At 35.4% G+C, this 23,276-nt stretch overlaps 1 protein-coding gene across 8 annotated transcripts in view; it reads right to left on the bottom strand.

Annotated features, from left to right (window-relative positions):
• Positions 1–23,276, bottom strand: part of EML5 (EMAP like 5) — a 97,769-nt gene that overhangs the window by 30,485 nt on the left and 44,008 nt on the right. For 4 of the 8 annotated variants that reach the window (XM_081938402.1, XM_081938406.1, XM_081938404.1 and 1 more), the window contains 12 exons: positions 23,097–23,197; positions 22,661–22,863; positions 21,677–21,788; positions 19,901–20,028; positions 18,559–18,700; positions 17,158–17,310; positions 13,860–13,991; positions 12,802–12,890; positions 10,041–10,217; positions 5,470–5,671; positions 4,302–4,428; positions 3,289–3,303 (listed from right to left, as the gene is read on the bottom strand). In XM_081938402.1, coding sequence (XP_081794528.1) covers positions 3,289–3,303; positions 4,302–4,428; positions 5,470–5,671; positions 10,041–10,217; positions 12,802–12,890; positions 13,860–13,991; positions 17,158–17,310; positions 18,559–18,700; positions 19,901–20,028; positions 21,677–21,788; positions 22,661–22,863; positions 23,097–23,197 — 1,581 coding nt within the window. Of the gene's footprint in view, positions 1–3,288; positions 3,304–4,301; positions 4,429–5,469; positions 5,672–10,040; positions 10,234–12,801; positions 12,891–13,859; positions 13,992–17,157; positions 17,311–18,558; positions 18,701–19,900; positions 20,029–21,676; positions 21,789–22,660; positions 22,864–23,096; positions 23,198–23,276 lie in introns of those variants that run through there. The other 4 variants (XR_014174101.1, XM_081938408.1, XM_081938403.1 and 1 more) reach the window with 2 other exon arrangements.

The following is a 23,276-nucleotide window of genomic DNA, read 5'->3' as shown; positions in this document are numbered from 1 at the left end:
GATGATAAATGTTGGTAAGTGCAGGTATAAATAAATAATGATACTGCAGTGGCAGATAGTTTTGGAGGGCAATGGAAGACGATACAGAAATATGGAGTAGGTGGATGAAAGAGAAAGTATTACCTGGAACCTCTTTTCAGCAGCAGATAGGAAAAAGAAGATGATTACTTATAGTAATCTAGCTTGAAACTGATACATTAAAATGGGTGCTTTTGGAAAAATATCAGTATTTTTTTCTTCATAATAGGTAAGGTTTATATAGAATTCTTTCATCCCCTAAACTCCACTAAAGATGTTATCTAGCCTGGTGATGAAACATTTAGAAACCAATTCACAAGGAGAATGAACCTTCACCCTCATCTTACACCCGAGCTACAGACATTCACCATTATTGCAGAATTCTTTTAATTTTCCTCTTCAGCACAATGCCTGAGTCTAAAAAATTTTTTTGAAGACGTATTACTACCAAGAGGCAAAAAGTTGAAGGAAAATTTTTGAATGTTTTTCAAGGATCCATTCCAGTGATGCTGGAAGTAGGGCTGCATATAAATTAAATATATTCTTATTCATATGATTTATTGGGATCCACAATGATGAACAGTCAAGTTCAAGCAACTCTGAGTAGCACTTGTTCATCTACTGCCACTGAGCATAGCAAGAAAGGTATCAGGAGAGGGGGTGATATGTGGAGTTCCACGCCTCTTACCATTACTTAAAAATATTTAGAACCTCTGAACTGAACTGCAGTGTCAGCAAAACAGAGTCTTTACGCAGTCACCCTGCCCTATATACAGAATTTCATGAAGCATAGCCAGCTTCCATTGGTAAATTCCCCATGTTTTCCTCATCACTTCTTTAGTGTTTTTCTTTGCACAATATAATTGGTATGAAAGAAAGTATGAACAGCTAAATAATCTCATTTGATCAACAGTGCTAGCAGTAATCCTTTTAGAAGCAACTCTACAGATGAAGATTTTGATGCACCTATTTACAATATTGTAAAGGTTTACAATATGCCATCTTTTCCCACAATACTATCTAATACTTATATCATCCAAATTGTAATACACAAACTAGATTGTATAAACTTTGAATCCATTCCATCAAACTTCTCATAGGAATACTCTTGCTCAGTATCATTTTCATTTCATTTGTTAAGCACTTTATTAAAATTCTCCTGCCAACACAGAGACTAGTTTCATCCAACAATAAATTATATCAGGGGAGGGTAGTTTGAAGGCACTCGTATACACTCAGGATTCTAAAACTTACATAATTTAGAAAGATTGCTTGATGTAGATCTTTAATTATTGTAACAAAGATACAGTAACTTTGTGGTCTGATATAGCTTTGCTTTCTTGAAACAATCATTTGAAACCAAAAGATCTGCATCAGTAAGAGCACTAGAGTGAGGAATGAATCTGGCCAAACCCAAATAAGCCTATGGGTGGCAAAATGTTATTTCTCTACTCTTGTTATTATATCCACCAATATTCTCCTAATCGCCCTGTTTAGTGTGATTTGTTCCTTCCTGATGGAGTTCAGGGTTCACAGAGTTGCTTGCAGAATATTTTAGCTACTTAATGGATAAAATTATTCAGATGTTTTGAAAGTTTCAAGTTGCAAGTCCAGCTAAGGTGTTTGATGTCTTTTTTAAGCCTGTCACTTATGATATAGACAGGATCCTTAAAAAATGAGCTCAGCAACCTATTCAGGTTGTTCTATGTTGTTAAAGCAGCCTGGGTGGTCCATGCAACTACAGCTTCCTTTATGGAAAGGCTGGTTCCTCCATCTTTAAATCAACCAGTGATGTAACTCCTCCTCAAGAAGTCAGCCCTTGACCAACAATTCTGGATAATTTTCATCCAGTCTCCAAGACAGTTGCCTTCTGGAACATTATCAGCCTTGGTGTTATATGGGTCCCACCCTGATGATGTTCAAAACATCACTGAAAATTTGGCTGTTCCCCAAGTATTTGGATTAGGGTAGTGTTGAGCCCCTGTCAAATTTTATCTGATAAAGTGTTTTTTTTTTCCAGATGCTTACATTTGTATTGTTTTTCTGCTTTTAATCATATACTGTTGGGAAGCCTCAGAATTGCATGCTTGTATGTATGTATGTATGTATGTATGTATGTATGTATGTATGTATGTATGCATAAATAATAAATAAATAAATAAATAAATAAATAAATAAATAAATAAATAAATAAATAAATAAATAAATAAATAATAAATAAATAAATAAATATTTTCCATAAAAATGGAATTTATATTTGCTTTATTTGCTTTGTTTATTTGTTTGTTTGTTCATTTATGTGGAAACTATTAGGAGAAGCTGTTTGATCACAGCAGCTTTCTTACCCTTCGTAATAATATGTAATAAATATTCATAACCAAAGAAGAAGATAATTAACACCCCACCTTCTTGTACTCCCCTCACAGACAATTGTAGTCAGGTGTGTTTTTTTTAAAGAAGTTTAAGAAGTAAAAGATATGAAAGGCAGTAATTTATTCAACAAAATATCTGATTTTTCCCCAAAACAAGTTTCTTTCCCAACTCTCCCCGGTAATATTCCACAGACTATTCAATGGGCAACCTGAGGAGTATGAGGAACAACTCTTAATTTATAGAACAGCTGAGCAATAAGAAAACACCAACACATAGATTGTGCAAACCATTTTCTCAGTCCCTTCCTAAAAATAAAAAAAATCTCAGTTCTACTCAAAGCGCAGGGGCAACATATCCTCTTAAAGGGTTGGTCTACTTTCTCACACCATATGGATGAATAGAAAACAGTAAAGATTTAAATAAAGCAAAGTTGCCCGATCCTTATAACATATAGGCAGATAGGTGTATGTAGCTAGCATCTAACAGAATAATCATCCAGCCTCAGCACAACTCCTTTTGGATTTTCCAAGACAGTGATTTCCTGATTGCAGAAACAGCTATTCTGGAAGGTTGGCAAAAATATCTTGTATAAAATTTCCCCTAAGATTATCATACTCTCCCTCTCAGAGGGAAGAAACTCATATATCCAATAGCCTCTGACATACACATCAGATGTTACTCAGCAATCATAGGAATACTTTGCCGGAGATGGAAACACAGTAATGTCACATTCAAATCGTTCTGTAAACACAGTCAAAGGAAACCACATCGTTCCAACAGAGTTCCTTAGAATCCTCTTGACAAATAAGATCATTTCTCTAAGTTCAAACCAACTTTTTTCTAATGGGATTTGACTTAATAACATGATTTATAGTGATTTTATAAAGAGTAACTCACCTTACAACTCCTTGCCTTCATAGCAAGCATAAAAAATAAATAGGAAAATTAAATTACAAAAAAAAACACAGTATAAATGTACTGAAAAGAGAACTGAAATTAATTAAGAGGATTATTATTTTTTCATTCCCTAATTTTTAAAATGCATAATAATTTGTAGAGGATATATTTTATGACATATTAATATAACTTTCATACTGCATTATTAGTAAGCCTGTGACTGGACAGATTCCCAAGGTAAATTTTGAACAAAGATATTGATACTAAGTACAAAATGTACATGTAAAGCATAATGGACAACAGGATGTACAATGTATTGTGAGCTTCTATAAACTAGTTAGCAATAAATATTTTTACCAGTGCCGCAGGAAAGTGTTTAAATGTATTAGATCTTTTTTCATCCAGGCAGAGTAAATGTACCTCTGCAGTAATCTTTCCTTTACTAGAGTTATTTTTGTTCTCTTTCAGCCTTATAAGAATGTCCTACAAATCTCAAATGTTTTGCTTCCAGCTGTGCTAGAAATGACACTTTCAAATATCTGCCTGAATAATACATGAAGAAAGAATATATTATTAGGCTTGCCAGGAAAACTATTATCACAACATTCCCATCTTAAGGTTAGAGTTACGGTGGAGGTTCTTTTGGGCACTGGTTATCCTATTTAATGGTGCCACACAGGACTTTAAAGCTAAGGTTCTTGGCTAAAACCCAGAGATGCATTCAGATGAATTCGCAGGAGAACTGCAAATATGAAATACAGCGGGATTCAGTTACCAGATTTTGAAGTATGTAATACAAATTATTTCTGAAGAAATGGAGATCCATTAGGCCATTAACTAAACCAGTGATCCTAAGTTCAAGCATTTTATTACTAATTATTGTTACATGTGTCAACATGTAATAAAATTAACTTTTTAATCCATATGCATGTTAGTTGCCCAGAGTTGCTATGGCAAGTTAGTAGCCATATAGTACATAATTTTTTTGTTTTGTTTTGCAAAGTTAGAAGTACCTTTCATCAGCTGAAGGCTCTTTTTGCTGTAGATGAGGCTTGATTCCAAACATAGGTCTTATGTTGGTTGATAAGGCTTTAATGGTGTAATTAATTTCATTTTCTCTTGTGACATCACTATCATATCCTAATAAAATAATCACAATTTTAATAGTATTGGAGCTACAAAATAAGCTAGATATTATAATATTTTATTTATATAAGGATTCTTTTTCCAAGCTAAAGACAAATCAATAGTTTGATTCTAATAGTCTTTCAAACAGGAAGAACCTTTCTTTTCCTAAAAGACCCACTTCACTTTGCAATAATATTACAACTATTTACTTTATGCCATGGGTGTCAAACTTGCTGTGTCACGGCATCACGTGATGTATCATGACGTTTCTTGATGTATCGTAAGAGTTTATCTTTCATGGAGCTGGGGTGTGCGTGGCCTATGTGTGACACATCTGGTCCGTGGGCCACCAATTTCACACTCCTGCTTTATGCTATTTAAGCAAGTATCCACAATGCTAAATAAGTAAATATTCTAGGTCCAAACCCCCCAAAAAATCCCACTCTCTAAAACATTTAATACATGAGTGTTCAATCTTTTCGCTTGCTTTTGAATGAAGAAGAATTACCTTGGGCATATAAAATATACATATAAAATGTATAGTATAGTTAATGTACATAAATCACATACTAATATTAAAACTTTACGAACTTGTGGGGCTGCATTACTAGCTATCCAGGGCCACAGGCAGCCTGTGGGTAGCGGATTCAACACACCTCTTTTAGAGCATACTCTCTTCCCCCAATAAAAAAGTAAAGGTTTCCCTATCGGTTGTGTCAGATTCCAGGGCACAGTGCACATCTCTGTTTCTTGGCCAAGGGAGCCAGTGTTGTCCGAAGGCAATTTCCATGGTCATGTGGCCACCATGACTATACCCCAAATGTGCAAGGAACATTGTTACCTTCCCACCAAAGTAGTACCTACTTGTATTTGCATGCTTTCGAACTGCTAGGTATATGATCTTACGATCTTATGGTTGGACTATACCTCCTCATGTATAGTTGAACCATTAAAAAAAATAACTGATGACACCTAAATAGATGTTGCTATTTCATACTGCAGATTTTATAAAAATAAATAATTCTATTCTTTAAAATTGACATGGTTACTTACCCCCATCTTCCTCAGAATCCAGGTCAGATTCTTCGCTATCACACTGCCTACTTTCTCGATGACCCTCCATCTCATGGGTCCACAGCATTAGCGACATATCTCCTCCTCCAATACTGACTAATAAACTGTCATCGTGAGTCCAGCGGACATTTGTTACATGTGTACTATGAGCCACATACCGCTTAAATTTGCTGTACTTTCCCTAAATGCAAAATATATAAATGTTTAATTCACAATTAAATAAACATTATTATCTAAAAACATATTAAAATGTCAGTGATTTTTGCTTTTGTTTTTGCTTTAACTGCAGACTCATGTTAGGATTCTTACTAGAGCAGATGTAAAAGAAAGGAGATATTAGATTAAAACCCAAATTTGCAGGTCTCTAGCAAAGTAATTTTGAAATATGCACATACTTTAGTTTTTGAACATTCTACTATGCAATGCATAAGGGGATATTTACATTCAGATTTAACATATAAAAACTCTTCCTAATAATGAACACAGTTATTTTTTTAAAATAATTTTATTGGTTTTTACAAATGTTTATAGGAAAGGGTAAATAGGTACAAGAAAATTTTGACAGCTACATCGTGCGAAAGGTAGAAATCCCCCCGAATCTCACAACTTTTACAGAAAAAAAGAAATCAAAAATTAAAAAATAAACATTGGCAGCTTTTTGTTTTGCATTATATCAACAATATGTTCAATCATCTTTTATGTCACTTCCAACAATTACATTATAACAACAATTGCAATAATGTTTCAAACTCATTTTTGTGACCTGAGTCTTTTCACTATTGCTTCCTCCCCACTGTCTTCTGGCAGAGCCATACCCCCCCCCCATATCTTGTGTACTATCCCCTGTTCCATCTAGAAAGGTACTGTATTTTTCAATGAAAGCCTCTGCCTCCACAACTGTATTAATTCTAATTCTAGTGCCCTCCCAGAAAATCACCATTTCTTCTGGCAATAACCATCTGAACCAAATTCCTTTATTATATAATTTCTTTGATAAAGAGGAATATTTCTTCCTTTTATCTCTTACTTTCTTCGGAATTTGTTTAAGAATGGTTATTTCTTTGTCCCACCCTTTGAGCTCCTAAGACCTCATCTCTTGTAGTCTTTCTAAGAAATTTAACATGTATTTCCCTTGGAACATTGTGTGTTCTAGAGTATGCTGAATTGATCCTATAAATCAAATCAATATCCCACCATAGCTGTTGTTTATCTCTTTTAATATATTCTGCTAAAATTGTGGTCATGATCTCCTTAAGGTCTTCGTTTTCTGTCTCTGGTAGGTTTTGAAATCTAAGAAAAAAAGACATTCTTTCAAATTCCATTTTTATCATATGAGTTTCAAATTCTCTATTCCCCTTCTGGACAATCTTAACCTCTTCCCTCAGCCCAGTCGTGTCTTCCTCCAGTACACCTATTCTCTGTTTATTTTGTGTTGCTTGTTGTTGCGTTGATCATTTAAGTCTGCCAGTTGTTTTTTCAGTTCGTCTTGTCCCTTCATAATAGTTTGAAACATTTGGGCAACAGATAAATCCTTTGAACTCTCTTCAGTTGTTTTAGGTTGTAGAAATGAAGCCATTTGTGTCTGTTGAGTAATCGGGCTAGACGTGGAAGATGTCGGGGCCGAGGATACCTTGCCAGGCGGTGGCTTTTTAGGACCCATGTTAAGTTCAGAGATAGCTGTAAGTCTTACACAGAAGAAATGGTGTCTATGGAATGCACAGCTGGGAGAGATCGTGAGGCAAACAAGCCCAGAAGTGAAAGTTAGTCTTCCTATTCAGCTCCAAGCCAAAAATATAAGAATCAAATGTTCCAAATCCAAGGGGACCACCTAAAATGAGAGGCTCCAGGAGATCTCTAGGGTGTAGGGTAATATAAAGCCAGAAATCCTTTCAAAGAGGAAACTTCATTCGTAAAAGCAAAGAAGGAGGAGGAAGTTGGCCATCTTGGCTCCGCCTTCACAGGGGATCAGAAAGCAACATATCCAAAGTTTCCAAAAAGTAGTTTAAAAGAATCAACTCAGCAGTCATCTCTTGCAATTGCTATAAAAGTCATTCTCCCATTGCTTAGTGGAAGTGAAAGTTAACTTTTAACTTTCTCTCTCTCCTCCGAGAGGGAGATATATTCCGAATGCCGCTTTTCCGAGGGGGGGTGGAAAATCCCCCCCTCCAATTTTAACATTTCAAAGGATTGAATCCACAATTTAGGAAGGCTGCTTCCTAAATTAGATAGATTTAAAAGAGATTGAGGGAAACCTCCCACCTCACCGCACTTCAGCTGTAGCATCTGGTTAATTGTTTCCTTCCAGGCTCCGTTCGGCGAAGGCACACAGCGACAGCAAACGCCGCCATGCACCCCCCATGCTCCCCGGCTCCTGGGGCGAAGTTGGAGACCCCCCTGCAGCTGCCGCCGATCCAGGGGGTCCCAACGAGCCGCCTTACGGCAGGGAGCCCCTTCAAGGCCCCCTGTGCTCCTAATAGGAGCCCACCGAAGAGACGAGCAGCTGACCCTTCGGGGACCGGAAGTCGTCATAATTAACACAGTTATGAAGCTTGATTGGTAAGTTTTGAGTATTCCAGAATTTGCATGGATCCCTCATTTAAAATTATTATAAGAGAAAAAGAAAGAAACATTACACACAGAAAACGTAATACGTACAACAGGCATGATTCAGCTTAATGTTTAAATAATTCATTAAACTGCCACCCACAGAAAATTAATTTCCACTGTGTTGACAGAAAGCCAAATCATAAATGCAAAAGAAGCATATATTTACAATCCACAATTGTGAGTCTGGTATAATTTTATCTTTCCAATGTTGAAAGCATTGCTCTTTCTCCCACATAATAGATCCATAGTTCCAGTAATGAATACTGAACAGCGAAGATTGACATTTAGAGATAACTAAGGGTAATCTAATTCAAGGTATAGAAAAATAGAGAGGGAATATGAAATATACCTACAATGAGAAATTATTGTGATAAAAAGACAGAATCACAAATTGGGGGCATGTAAGGATGTATAACTATATAAAGATAATGATGAGAATAGCTGGGAATTGTAACTACATCTCAACCAAAATTAGGTTGGGGGGGGTGTTTAAAAGCACAATGACTATATATGTATACTTTTCTGTTATGTCACTTTTTTTTACTAAAAAAAGAGGGGAAATATTAAATATGTTTATTGAAAAGGCACTATAAATACCATCAACCTAAAATAGAGCTTGCTCAGAAGCTAAAATACATCAAGTAAATGAGATGAAGAGTGGGAAGTAGAGGAGAAAGGTAAGGGAAGAAGAGAGGGATAGGAGAGAGGGCAAAGGGGGGGAAGAGGAGGAGAGAAATGAGCAGTGGTAAGAGGAAGGGAAGAGAAGGAGAGAGGAAGGGGAAATTGAGAAGAGAAGGACAGAGGGAAGAAAGGAGGTATGGAGGAGGAGGCGAGAGAGAGAGAAGAAAGTGATGGATAAAGCACAAATATGGTGTATGGAGAGCAGAAGAGCCAATAATTGGTTTTTGGGAGTTGTTGGTAAGATGAATTGATATGATGTTGGTTATACATGTAAATTATATGTTATGAAAATGGAAAAATAAAAAACTTTAATCTGAAAAAAAATCCATACTTCCTATAAGGATGAATTCGTTTTTCCTATAAATCAGGAGTCTTGTAGCACCTTTAAAGACTAACAAATTTCATTTAAAGTTTTTTTGAACTAAGGCTTACTACATTAGATGCATGGTATGGTTCAACAGATATATGATTTAAATTGGGGGAGGTGTAGGGGTGGCAGGATGGTGATGCAAGCTTTATTTATTTATTTGATTTCTATAGCTACCCATCTAAAGAACTGACTCTGGGAAGTGTAGATCATAAAACATTAAAACAATGTCAAATAAATATATATGAATACCAAGTAGAAAAATTACCACGGATGTTAATAAAGTCAAAAACAAGCTGTTCATATACTTGGGGGCCCAGGTTACATAAGAGAAAGATGACTATAAGAACTATAGTCATGCTGACAACTGCAGTATGTTTATTGAGACCAGGATTTTTAACTCATTAAAATTGTTAATTGATAGAGTATTTATAATCTCTCTCATAAAAACAGGAAATAAATTCTCAAATAGTTTGTATATTCTACTTTCTAACTTGGCTAATGCATGCAGTTTCTAATACTTAGACAAAATGAACATTAGTATTCTGAAATAATCACTGGTTTGACAGAAGAAGTAAAATGAAACTTATAACCAGGGGTTTATCCATACATTTATATTAATATACATATATACATATACACACACACACATGTACTGTAGAGATAGATAGATAGATAGATAGATAGATAGATAGATAGATAGATAGATAGATAGATAGATGATAGATAGATAGATAGATAGATAGATAGATAGATAGATAGATAGATAGATAGATAGATAGATAGATAGAGCTAGATAACATAAATATAGTGGAATACTCCTAGTAAGTGTGTTGCTAAATGAAAAAACTATAGGATTGCCTTGTTTTATTATGCAGCTATTAATTTTACTTACTTTGGCAGGGAAGTGGAAAAGTTTTACAAATCCAAAATCATCTCCTGTTGCCAAGACTGTATTGTCACTGCTGAGGCACGAAGCACTTACATCTGTGACTTCTCCAATTATTGGCCATATTCCTTCACAGCATGAACCTAAAACACTCGTCCAGGATGTCCAGGAAATCTTTTCTACCTATAAAGATAGTAACCTGATCACAAAAATTACTCTGGTTTAGAAGCATTCTTGCGGTCACTAACACTAAATATTCCTTCTTCTTTCCCCCATTATCATAGATGACAAACACTTGTCTCTTTTATGGGCTGCAGCTTCTGTACTTCTTTTCTTTCTGGTGCCCATGTTTCCAGAGAAATAGGTAAGGACTGCTGTTTCTTTGAGGCTTAAAACCAGAAACTTGGTTTAGTTTAGGTTTTTTTTAACTCCTTCTTGAGGAACATCTATTCTGAATTAATCCACTTTTTCCAGAGATCGGGATTTGGTCAAATCTGATGCATATACTTAATTATTACCCAATATATTAGTTTAAACTGAATTTTAGTTTAAAATATCAAACTATTGCAAGTGAGATCTTACCTTTACATGCCTGGCAGTTATTTTGATTATTAATATTATTTTAATTTTAGCAAAAATATTTGAATGGATCTTTCAGCTGTAATACTTAACAGAGGACCAATGCTTTATTTTAACTATTCGTTTTAACTATTATTCTGAGTGACTGAAGACTTATAGCTAACAAGTAAATATAATGGGTTCAGTTACAAAGTTATAATTATTATAGTCTGTGCATAAAAGGTTCATTGCCACTGTGGCCAATAATGAAAACCTGTTGCTTATATGACTGTCTTGAATGACAGAAGGTAAATGCAGAAGAAAGAAATCTGCAGTAGTTACAGCACAATCCAGGGAATGCTTTCTTGGAAATAAGCCCTACTTGGTTAACCAGAGCTTACTTTTATATAATGCACATAGGATTGCAGCTCAGTGATTTTAATGTTCTTGTTATTCATTTGTAGGAAAATTTTGGGAAGGTCTTTTTTTAAAATATGGAAATCATAAAGATTCCCTGCACATACCTTGACTTCCTGTGTCTTGCTGGTGATTAGTATAAATCATACTTGTAGCATTTGAACTGAATTCATAGTGATGAGTTTCCTAGTCTCCCTGAAAGGGCAACACAGCAATGCTCACTATGCTATTCTATGCTGTTCTATTAAATTTCTTTAATTGCTTATTTGTAGCTCCTAATGGCTTGTTTCCAGTGACTTATTGTGCCATTTCAATGATGCAAACCATATTATTAATTAGGGATGTTAGCTTTGTGGGAGGAAATAATACTAATGCTTTTTACAATCAAAGTTTGTTAATTAAGCATGGAAAAGAAGTTATTTAATGACAGAAAATTTCAGGTTTTATAGACATAAAATAATAACACAGTAGATATGAATTAGTGCCCTACAAAATAGACAGTCCTTTTTTGGAAAGTTATGAGACTATACTTTGGATGTGTTCACGAAATGGCTGCCAAGAAGAGAAAATACATTATTAATTATGGCTGCCACTAAGGATAGGGCAGTTCAAAACCACTCATTTATTACTATATAACTACATCCCACCTCCTTTTATAGAGCCCTAGTAGCCTATAAGCTCACATAACTTTTTCTTTTGCAAGGGACTGAAGGATGTATTTCTAACAAAAGACTGGGCTATAGCCACTCACCATTTTTATTTCTTAAGAACAAAAAGGGAGCCATGTAAAATCAGAGACATTCTTACAAATATATTTAGCTTTTCAATAACAAAAAATAAGCATCTTTTTTTTAAAATCCATGAAAGATAGGACATCTGAAGGACATGAAGAACATCCAGAAGCACCACTGCTCCTCATAGTCACTATTTTGCCACAGTCCCGCGTCCCCGCCCCGAGTCCCTCCGGGGAGAGGGGGCGGTCTAGAAATTTAATAAATTATTATTATTAGTCTCAGTGGCATTTAAGAGAGCTTCCATATTGCACATTATCAAAAACAAATTCAAGATCCAGTAAAACTTAACTAATATGATACACAAGCAATTTAAATTTTCTATAACTATATATGTTTAATATTTAAGGCTCCTGAAAAAATATATTACTCAAAAATCTTCAATTTTGTTGTATAAAATCCTTTCAGTGTGTTGCTTTCTTCATCATTTATCATTATTTGTATGAAGACATTATCTAATGGATTTTATTTTTATAGAAAGATATAACCCGATTCCGCATACGGTGTGGCCTCTATACAAATTAAAAAAAGCAAGCAAGCATCATGTTCTACTTCATTTTAATACTGAAAAGTGCAATTCAAATCACAAAAGTTCGTGTAAGTACCCTGTTTCCCCCAAAATAAGACCTCCCTGGATAATAAGCCCAATTGGGCTTTCGAGCGCATGCACTAAAATAAGCCCTCCCCTGAAAATAAGCCCTTCCCAAAAATATTGCAACACAGCAGCAGCCATGAGGTGACCACGCTCACTGCCTCCTGCACCTCAAAAATAATACCTCCCTGAAAATAAGGCCAATCACTTATTTCAGGGGTCAAAAGAAAACAAGACCCTGTTTTATTTTTGGGGAAACATGGTATGATTAAAACTCCATTTTCTGCTAGATTATATAAAAAGGTAATTTTCCATTCTTTTAATCTGAAATTTAATTGTAGAAAAAAAAACCCAATAATCATGTAAATGACAAAATAAAACATAACAAAAACAATGGGTATCTTTTTACCTGTGCAGTAGAAATTATCTGCCTTTTCCCCCTTGGAGCTTCAAAAAACAACTGTTCTTTAGCACCAGTGTTGACTTGTAGAAGCTTGCCTGAAAAAAACAAAACAAAAAGCACAGCTCACTGATTATCTTACTGAACATGTGATTGATCATAGAATGCTAAATTGTGACATTTATTCAGGGCATTTGGGAGATATTTATCACTACCATTTGGAAATTATTTAGGAAACCTTCAGAATTATCAGAAACTTACCCTGTATAGCTTTACACTTTCTAAACTGTAGAACTGTAATCGGGGACAATTGCCTGGAATCAGGGTGAGTGGCAGACACAGACGTCCTTCAACAGCTGTGACACCTGCAATTTCCCAGGCCATAGCAGTATTCAGCAGCATCGAGGAGACTGTATGAACACTGCTGCTGTTTTGTATCTGTCACACATTCACCAAGAACATTGGCAGCAGTAAAATCAGACGTCCATTTCACACACTTGACTCCAAAAGCCAATTAGGAGGAAAGCAGCTCCTTGACAAATCACAAAGGATGCCCACAGAGTAATCAGCAGTTCAGCATCTGGGCAAACCACCCAGGTCACCAGGAATCTATGTACTTTGTGGACTAAGGAGCACAGAAGAGAATTGTTTCAACTTCCCTGGGAATGGTCATTTTGCTCCAAAAACAAATAGCTTCAAACATCTTTCCAGTCTATTTATTCTCCAACTAAATTCTCCAACTAAAATTGGCTCCCCAAGAAATATGAAGCCTCTGTGATAAAACTTCCCATCCTGAGGATTTCCCATCACACTGGAAAAATAGCGGGGGATGAAAAAGGGAGAAAGGCTTCATTGGCAAGCCTTATTACAGAATGTGTTTCAAAAAGTTAGAGTCAGTTTAATTTATTATCCTTAGTGTTCTTAGCATTTTTCAAAAGAAGATGGTAGACAATTGTATTTAAGTGGCTCCATCAATTACATCACTTGGCTTTGCCAGCCATTAGTAGCCATTTACCCCACTAGCAGCTACCAAGAATAATCATTTTACAGTAATTGCATTTCCTTACCTCTTATGTCCCAATCCATATGGGTTATATAACTGGAGGCTCCTTTGCAGATTCCAACTCTTTTACTGCTCATTACATTGTAGATATCTACAAAACTATCATATGAACCTACAGCTAGGTATTTTCCAGCACCTGCAATGCAATTATAAGGAGGTAAGTATTTTCATATCATTTTCAGTATTCTACCGGTAAGTGCCCTCAGCAGATGCCAGCATTTGGATCACTTTGTCTAAATTCAGATGTCTATGGAGGTTCTCAGTCATCCGGATCATGGTTGTCCCAAAGGTGTTTTTTCAAGAGGCAACTGGACTTTCTTTTCTTCTCTGAGCTGAAGAAACTTCTTGGATGAGAAGCGAAATGTCTTCGGAGAAAAATAAGAAAGTCCAGTTACCTCTTGAAAAAAACACCTTTGGGACAACCATGACCTGGATGACTGAGATGCTCCATAGACATTTAGCTATGCACTTTGGGATGAAACCCTTTGAATGATGTGGGGGTATGAACAGATTTCAGGAACCACTTGCACTTCAGTTTCAGATGCAGACAACATAGGGTCATCCCCAACAACCTGCGCCTGTGTTCAACACAGCTCCACAACACAGTCATTTCAGCACTTCCAAGAAGGCTCTATACCCATTTGCACTACTCAGGTGATGCTGAGGACACCCAAGTAGCCCCTCTAAAAGAATTCAAATGACCACCTGTCTGAAGGAATATAAATCCTTCCATTCCCATCATCACCTTACAATTAATGGTGACTGTATCAGTGCATGGATTCAGAACTGCAATGTTATTGAAACTCTCATCATTCTAAGACATGTACACTGAAAATATGAAACAATTAGCACTGATAGAAGAGCGAACAAAATAGTCTATGTTTACTTGCATGACCATCGATTTTAACATAATTCAAATAAAAGTCCATATCGCAGTCCATATCAGTGCAATACATCCTTTCTAATATTAACAGCACTATATGCATTTGTATCTTACTTGTGGCCATTACAAACAATGCAACTTGTTTTGTTACATGTTCATTTACACAAGTGAACAAAAAATAGAAATGGATTGTTTTAATTTTATATCAATTTAGCTAAAACCTATGGCTGCAAATAAATGTATATAAAAATAACAAAGTAAGATTAAATGTGGTAAGGACTGCAATTATAGTTAATTAATCCTCAGTGGTTCTCTAAATTTGAAATAATATGCCATACAACCCACAGAATCAAAAATCTTTCCCCTTTGAGTTTTAAAATATGTAACAATATTTTTATTTTATTTATCACATTTATATATCCACTAATCTTACAAAAATGGCTCTTATGTAATAAGTATTTCATGAAAAAAAGATCTCCTTTGTGTGGACTTCAGCTTTTGATGACTTCATGGACCTGTTCCCGCAGGGTTTTCTTTTCCCTTCCCTTTTTCTATTAGCAACTAAAATATTTCGTTCTAAAATAAAAATGTGACTCATTTAATGAAATTAACATAAATAGCAATAGCAATAGCATTTAGACTTATATAATGCTTTACAGTGCTCTACATTCCTCTCTAAGCAGTTTACAGTCAGCATATAGCCCCCAACAATTTGGGTCCTCATTTTACCGACCTCTGAAGGATGGAAAGCTGAGTCAACCTTGAGCCTGGTGAACTGCCAAATTGCAGGCAGCCAGAAGTAGCTTGCAGTACTGTACTCTAACCACTGCGACACCATGACACATGGTGAATAATTTTATGTCATAACATCTCATTACCATATTTTTCGAAGTATAAGACGCACCTTTTTTCCTCAAAAAAGAGGCTGAAAATCTGGGTGCATCTTATACACTGAATACAGCATTTATGGCCTCCTGAAGCCCTGCCCCTTCACCAAAATGGTTGTGCATACCTTATGGAAGCTTTCAGAGAGTTCCTGGGGGCTGGGGAGGGCAGAAATGAGCACAAAACGGCCCATTTTTTGCTCAATGTTAACCCCCCAGCCTCCAGGAGCACTCTATAAGCTTCTAAAGGCTATCCATGCCCTTTTTAAAATGAAAAACGGACCATTTAAAAAAAATGGGCTGTTTTTTGCTCGTTTTTGGTCCCCCCATCCCCACCCCCAGGAGCACTCTGCAAGCTCCCTAAAGGCTATTCATGCCTTTTTTGGGCGGGAAAAACAGGCACATTTTCATGAAAAATGAGCCATTTTGGGGAGGTTTGCAGAGTGCAAAACCTTTTTTTTAATTTTCCTGTTCAAAACCTTGCTGTGTCTTATACTCTGGTGCGTCTTATACTCCGAAAAATATGGTACTTTCTGAACATTTCTGTTGTGACAATAACAGCATAACAGAGTTGTAAGGGATCTTGGAGTTCTTCTTGTCCAACCCCCTGCTCAAGCAGGAGGCCCTATACCATTTCATACAAATGGCTGTCTAATCTCTTCTTAAAAACCTCTGGTGATAGAGCACCCACAATTTCTAAAGACAAGCTATTCCTCTGATTGTTTTCACTGTCAGAAAATTCTTCTCTGCTCTATGTTGGATCTCTCTTTGAAAAGTTTCCAATCATTACTTCTTGTTCAGCCCTCCAGTTCTTTAGAGAACAGGTCGGCCCTCTCCTCTCTGCGGTAGCCCCATAAATATTGGAAGATTGTTATCAAGTCACATCAAAACAGAAAAATTCTGTTTTCCTTAATTTATTTCTAGTACTTCCAGAATATCACAACTACTTCTAGTAAGAAAGATCTCTGTATAGATGATTTCCATTTCATAATCATTCCAAAGGCCAAAAATTGTGAGAATGTTATATTCTACCTTGGGTACAGTGAATTAATTGATCAAAGAAAAATAATTAAAATGAAAATGTCATTTCAATCATATTATGGATAGAAAATTAATGTCTATTGTTTCAATACAATTCTTCACGTACTCTATTGTTTCAATACAATTCTTCACATACCATACAAAAGTCAATGTAGTTCTAAATTGAGAAAAGAAGAATTGCTCATAACTGGAACATAAAGAGAAAACTCAGTTAAATCAACTTGTGATCTGTTTTAGCATGATCCAATAGTTATACTCTCTAACTGTATGGAATCAATTCAGATGTTTCCTCCTAAAGGTGTGAATATTAATATTTCTAAGGTTTTTGACTAGGTTTTATTATACGTATGCATGCACCCAGAATCCACCCAGAATGCACCCAGAATGCAGATTGCCACTGTAGTGAAATTCACTCTCATAAATGTTCATTTTAATTCTTCTGAAGATAAAGCATTATTATTGCCAGGTGTCTCTGATCTGAACCAATTACTTACCAGAAGAAAATCGTATATCTGAAATAGCATCTTTCCTGTGATGAAAAGAAACAAGATCCTCCAAAGTATCTGAATTTACCATTAAGAAACTGCCATCATTCAGACCTACTGCCAATGCTTTTCCATCAGGTGAAAAAGAGCAACATCTTCCCCCTGCCAAATACAAAAAGACATGCCACTGATCCTAATCTTCAGCTCCACACCATCCTGAATGGTGATACTGCTTTGACTTCTTTCTACCTCTGCTGTCATTCAATCCTCATCCTCTTTCCTTTTTCCAGCATCATCTCACTCCAAATCCCATTCTTTTCGACTCTTGTGTAATAATTATATTCACCTAATCTTTCCCATCATCTGCCACCCAGCTCTCCTCCATGCATCTCCAATAGCCCTCTCTATTTTTTCCATTCACCATCAAATTTTTTGCACTGTTCCATCTCCTTTTGCTGCAAAGCCTCCAACCCACTTTCTAATCTCTATCCCTCAAGAGTTCAGCAAGCTCAGATCTCCTCTACCTTTCCCAGGGTACTATATTGATGCAGTTCCCCCTTGCAAAACACATCAAACCTTTCCTTGCTCCCTAGACCTAAGGATCAACATGTCATTCAGATGTCTTCTTGTCTAATTGTGACTCTGATACCTCACTGCCAAACGTGCTGTCTTACATTGTCACTGTATGTAAGAAAAAAATTATTAATTAAAAAAAAACAGCAGTTTTTTCTGGAATTTGACTACTTCATTTATTTTATTGTGTTTCCAAAACATATAAATATTTCTTCCATAAATCTAAACATAGCAATGGGAAAAATACCTAGAATTTGACCTCTTCATAAATGGGTTTTCATGCAACATTGAATGAAGCCCTCATTTAATGACTCCTTCATTTAGCAACCCCTTCATACATTCAGTTATGATGATGCAAAAGTAAACTTTGTGACAAGTCCTTCCATTCATGACTTTTTCATAAGGTAAGTTTGATCTAAAATAAAATCTAAACTAAGATCATAAACTCATTCACATTTTCACTTAATGATCATTTCACTTAATGACCAAGTTACTGGTCCCAAATGTGGTTGCTAGATGAGGACAACCCGTATCTCTCAAATCCCATCTTCATTCCTATACCCAATATTTCCAACCCACACAGATTCTAGGAGGACATAGTATATAGTAAAAGGAGTTAACATATTCCACAAGCAATTAGCGAGAAAATTTGTTTTGTAATTATCCTGGTAGCACTATTAAAGGTAGTTCATTCATTCTAGCAATCTGATTCCATTTTTAAATTCAAATTCATTTTGTTTTTAATACTTAACAAATTGACATATGTCACTTAATTGGAAACTTGATAAAGTTCAAAGATGTAGGTGAGACTGGAAAAGGAAATAAAAATAATCTTACCCTTCTTCAGTTTTCGAACAGCTAGCATGCAATGGCTTGGTGAAAGATCCCATATTCTTAAGGTTTTATCTTCACTTACAGTGGCACAAATAGGTAAATGAGGATGAGAAGCTAAACCCCAAACATCTCCTTCCATATGACCCTGTAAAAACAATTTTTACTCTGCAAGTTAACAGCTGATAATGATGCCGTTATATCGTGGAGCTCTGGAAAAGAGCATTGAACATCTTTGGAATATTTAATCGTGTTTAAAGGAAAAATAGTAAGATTCGTCCTTTTTCTTCCTTCTATTTCCCAAATGTTTTTAATCTTTTTTGGTTTTGGTAGAAGGGCATTTGTCAAACAAGTATCTTTAATTTTATTTTCTAAGTATACCTCTGGGATATTTCTTAGAGTAAGAAATAGTTGCAGTTGGAGCTTAGCTTTATAATACACCCATTTAATTTGAAATTAAGTTAACATTAAAAAAAAATCAGATGAAGTAAGTAATTTGGTGATCAAGAACAATGCGCCCAAATACCATGTTTGGGGTACAAGATCTTAAGACATCACAAACACACTTTGTTCCCATCTTCAATATACAGATTTGCTTTCTTTTACTAGCATAATGCATGAAAGGAAAGACATGGTTGATCCTGTCAATGCAATTTTTCAATGTGACTTTTTTTAGTATAGCTGTTGTTATATGGACACAGACACCATTAGATTCTTCTTGTATTATTTGTCTATTTGGAGGTTCTTTGGGTGGGGTGTTTGTTTGGTCTTCTGTGTGCTGCCCAGAGCCACAACTGGCAACATGGGTGCATGTATAAATTGATTAAAAATAGCATTTACAATGTCTTGTATGTACCAAGTTTTAATAGAAAGTAATGGATTATATAAATGTGATTGTGCAACAAAAGCTAAAATTTTCAAAGATAATATTCTCTTACAGTATATGGAATTAGACAACTGGACAATGTAAATGAATTTTCCATGACCTTAATATTGCCAAAAACTTATATTGTAGAATTAAAAAGATAAATTTATGTCCATTTTCACTCAATGGATTGATTGCGATCTATGATCAGATTGTCTATATATGTAGATTTCACATGGATAGGTAAAATGAAATATGGGACTCATTTATATAGAACACAGTAGATTAAAAATGTATCAGAAAAATATTCAACTTGAATAAAATTTGCATTAAACAACTACAGTATATATGGAATTATAACTGTTTATTGTTGTAATTACATATGGGAGTTTTGTTGTATTTTTTAATATTTTGTTACACCACTTTTTATGTGTTCTTTTTTGTCTTTAACAACACTAAAATAAGAAATATTTTAATGTTTACCTGAACTAGTAAAGTTATTGGCCCACTTTTATCAACTTCCAATATTTCACCATTCTTTGTTCCAACTAAAATATGACCATGTCCTAATGATATGGCACGGACAGAAGGATTATCTTCTAAAAGGAGACCTAAATGGGTAAAAGAAAATAAAGAATTCTATTTGAACAATCACAATATAAATAAAACCAATTATTATTGGACCATCATATTATGTTTCCTAAAGTTTAACATAATCCTTGCTTGAAAAAAATACATTTTTTCTTATTTATCTTTGATAATCCAATGCTTATTTACTCTGAATTGGTCTAATTGAATTCATTGAGACACATTTATGCAGACATGCATAGCACAATTGCATAATTCTGCCTACCCCTTCAGATTTAACAAGAAGGGCAGAACTTGAGACTCTTGAGTCTCTTCCATTATTAGACAATGCCATCTTACCTTCAAGTCATGGCTTCTCTGTGGCTGTGCCTAGCCTCAGCAACAGCATTCCACCAGAGAGCAGAATGATTAATGATGAATGCTGTTCTTATTATCCTTTTGTAAAGTTCTGAACTGGTCTTCTTTGTTTTAAACCACAACTCAAAACTTGTACTGATTGTGTTGTAAACCCAGGCATTTGGGTCAGGAAGTTAGGGAGTTTTGCTGGTGATGTGGCTTTTTGTTTGGGCTGGGGGGGTTGTTACTGTTTTAACCTGGGTATCTGCTATGGTGGCTTTAATTTTGGTACTCTGTCCAAATCACTGCTGTGAGTTGGATGTGTCAATAAATAAATAGATACATAAATACATAGAGAAATCATGTTTAGTATCTACTGAAATGTCCAGTTAACTCTTGTTTATGAAAATATCCATCCTGAAATTGATAGGACTAATATACATATTTCAGAGCTCAATAAATTCAACAGTATGTTAAACAAATAACACATTATGTATTTTTGAGTGAATGACTAAAATACATATTTAATTTCAAAACTTTTCTCAAAATTGTGATTTGCAATTGGTGATCTATGGCCACGGGCCAGATGTGACCTGTCTCCCAAAATCATCAAAAGAAACATATCTACCTAGCCCACAAAAGAGAGGGAGAGAGAGCAACCTTCTGTTTGGCTGCTTTTATGAGTGCTCGCCATCTCCTCAGGTAGCCCTTTTGCCAATGTATTCACCAGTCACCTTGGATGGGTGGAGCAAGAATTCCCCCATCTGGTACAGCTGAGTGCAAGCTGAGGCGAAGAAGAAGGAAGAAATGGCAAAGACAGAATGGCTTCTGACCCCTGTGTGGGAGAAGGCTGCTGTAGAGGAATTCAGAGATAACTCTGAAGAAAGAATGCAAGAACTGTTACCAAAAAAATAAATAAAAATTTGGTCCTGAGAATTTAGTGGGCATGAGAAAGAGAATCAAAATAAATTCATCTTGCTTCTCCTTAGTATAAGAGAGGACTGAGGGATACTCTAGCAGGCTATACTCTAGATAACAATAGACTTCTGCTAATCTCTGAATTGTTTTATGCAACTCAAGTTACATAGTAAAATTCAGTTATAATAGAAATCCTTTTACTGCATGAAAGCAGACAAAGCACATTATGGGAATTACATGAAAAGCTCTCAACTACTCAAAAGTCACGAGCACCTGTTGCTCTTTCATGCTTTCAAACTCTTCAGCTGAATCAGATCACAAAATGGATTACGATGAATCAATTCACAAAAAGATAATTATTTTAAAACAGTAGAAAATAAGTCTGTATTATAATGATCTAAGAAAATTTCAAATTACCTTTGGAGCCCGGGGCTAATGCGGTTCGTTTGATAGCATATGTTTTCAGACACCGTTCGAAGCTGTCATCCCAAAGAGCAACAATTCCATCTTTTGCCCCAGTTACAAATCCCTAAAGAGAAAGATAATATAAAACATATTCCATATCTCTTGATTCTAAACCACATTGAGAAGTTATTTACATGTTATACTCATTCATATTGTATTTCATTGCCGCAAACCTGAGTAATATTTCTACAGCTATTTTAATCAACTTTACCCTCAATTTTATATATTTATGGCATCCATATTCTCACATTTGTGTTTCTGAAGCACAGGTCGCAAAATCGTATCGTATTAAAATGTGGTTGTTTCATGCTATATTCACCCTGAATGATGGTGACAGTTTCACAGTGAGCATCATCCAAGCAAGATGGCTTGTGACCTTTATTGTGTTTTTGAATGCAAGGCTACTTGTGCTTAAAATATTATTGTGCTTATAGTGAAAGCCCTTGAGTTCAAAGGAAAGTGCATCTAGTGATGGAGAAAAGACTAAAAGGGCCAAGAAAGTGCTGCCTTTGAATGAGAAAGGGCAGATTCTAAAAAGATTTCCTTGTCCCCACCTCCACCCCCATACACACAGAGCAGAGAGATTGCTTAAATGAGGAGGGGAGGAAAAGGGGGGGGGATCTTTTTATGCAATTTCTCCTGTGTTAGATTCATTTTCCACTCTTACCACTCCCCACCATAGGGTGGAGAGATTGGAGAAGAAGAGATTACAAAAGACTAAGAGTAAGCAAAAACACAATGAAGAATGCCGTGGCTGCTTGTGTAGTGTAATGTGTGCACTGTTGCTAAGATGCATAGCCATACTCTTGATATATACTTTTTGAGTTAAGGAGGAAAAAGATGAAAAATAGTGAGCTTGCCAAACCCTTTAGGCATATCTAATCTAACTTCTTGAATGTAATAAAATCAATTTATATTCAATGGTAAGTTACTCACTTTTTCTAATGCATGCATACTGAACAATGGGCCATCATGTGCTTTCACTGTTTTGACGAGGAAAATATCTCTCCATATACACACGTCTCCTGTTGCAGTTCCAGAGAATGCCATTTCTTCTGTCCAGCCATAAACTGCACACATCATTGTATCAATTTTTCCCACTGGACCCACATAACCTTTTTTTCCAATTAGTCCACCTCCTTAAATTAAAAAAAAAAACCAAATTATTATATTTGACCTTGAACATTTGTTTCTAAATGAACAGTTTCTCAAAAGCAAATTATGTTAAAAAGTTAAAGTAACAACTTACTATTGGGTTTAGCTTCATTTACTTTCATACCCCAGTAAACTACAATATCATATAAAAGGGAAAATAAAATATGATTGAGGTAACTTGATAATTACTCAAAGTATTTTAAAAATATTGCCTTACCTGCTCTTCGCCAGAATTTTATGTGTTTAATTCCAGCTGTAATTAGTTTATCAGGCATAAAGGGGTTAATTTTAACAACAAAGATCTTGTCTTTACTCCCCCTAAAAGAAATTTAAAGATGTTTTCACTTTCATGTGGGAAAATATTTTCTCCATACAATAAAGCTTTGACAAAACAACT

Source organism: Natrix helvetica (assembly GCF_964273705.1).
Source record: "Natrix helvetica genome assembly, chromosome: 1".
Taxonomy (NCBI): domain Eukaryota; kingdom Metazoa; phylum Chordata; class Lepidosauria; order Squamata; family Natricidae; genus Natrix; species Natrix helvetica.
This window is presented reverse-complemented; position numbering and strand designations above follow the sequence as displayed.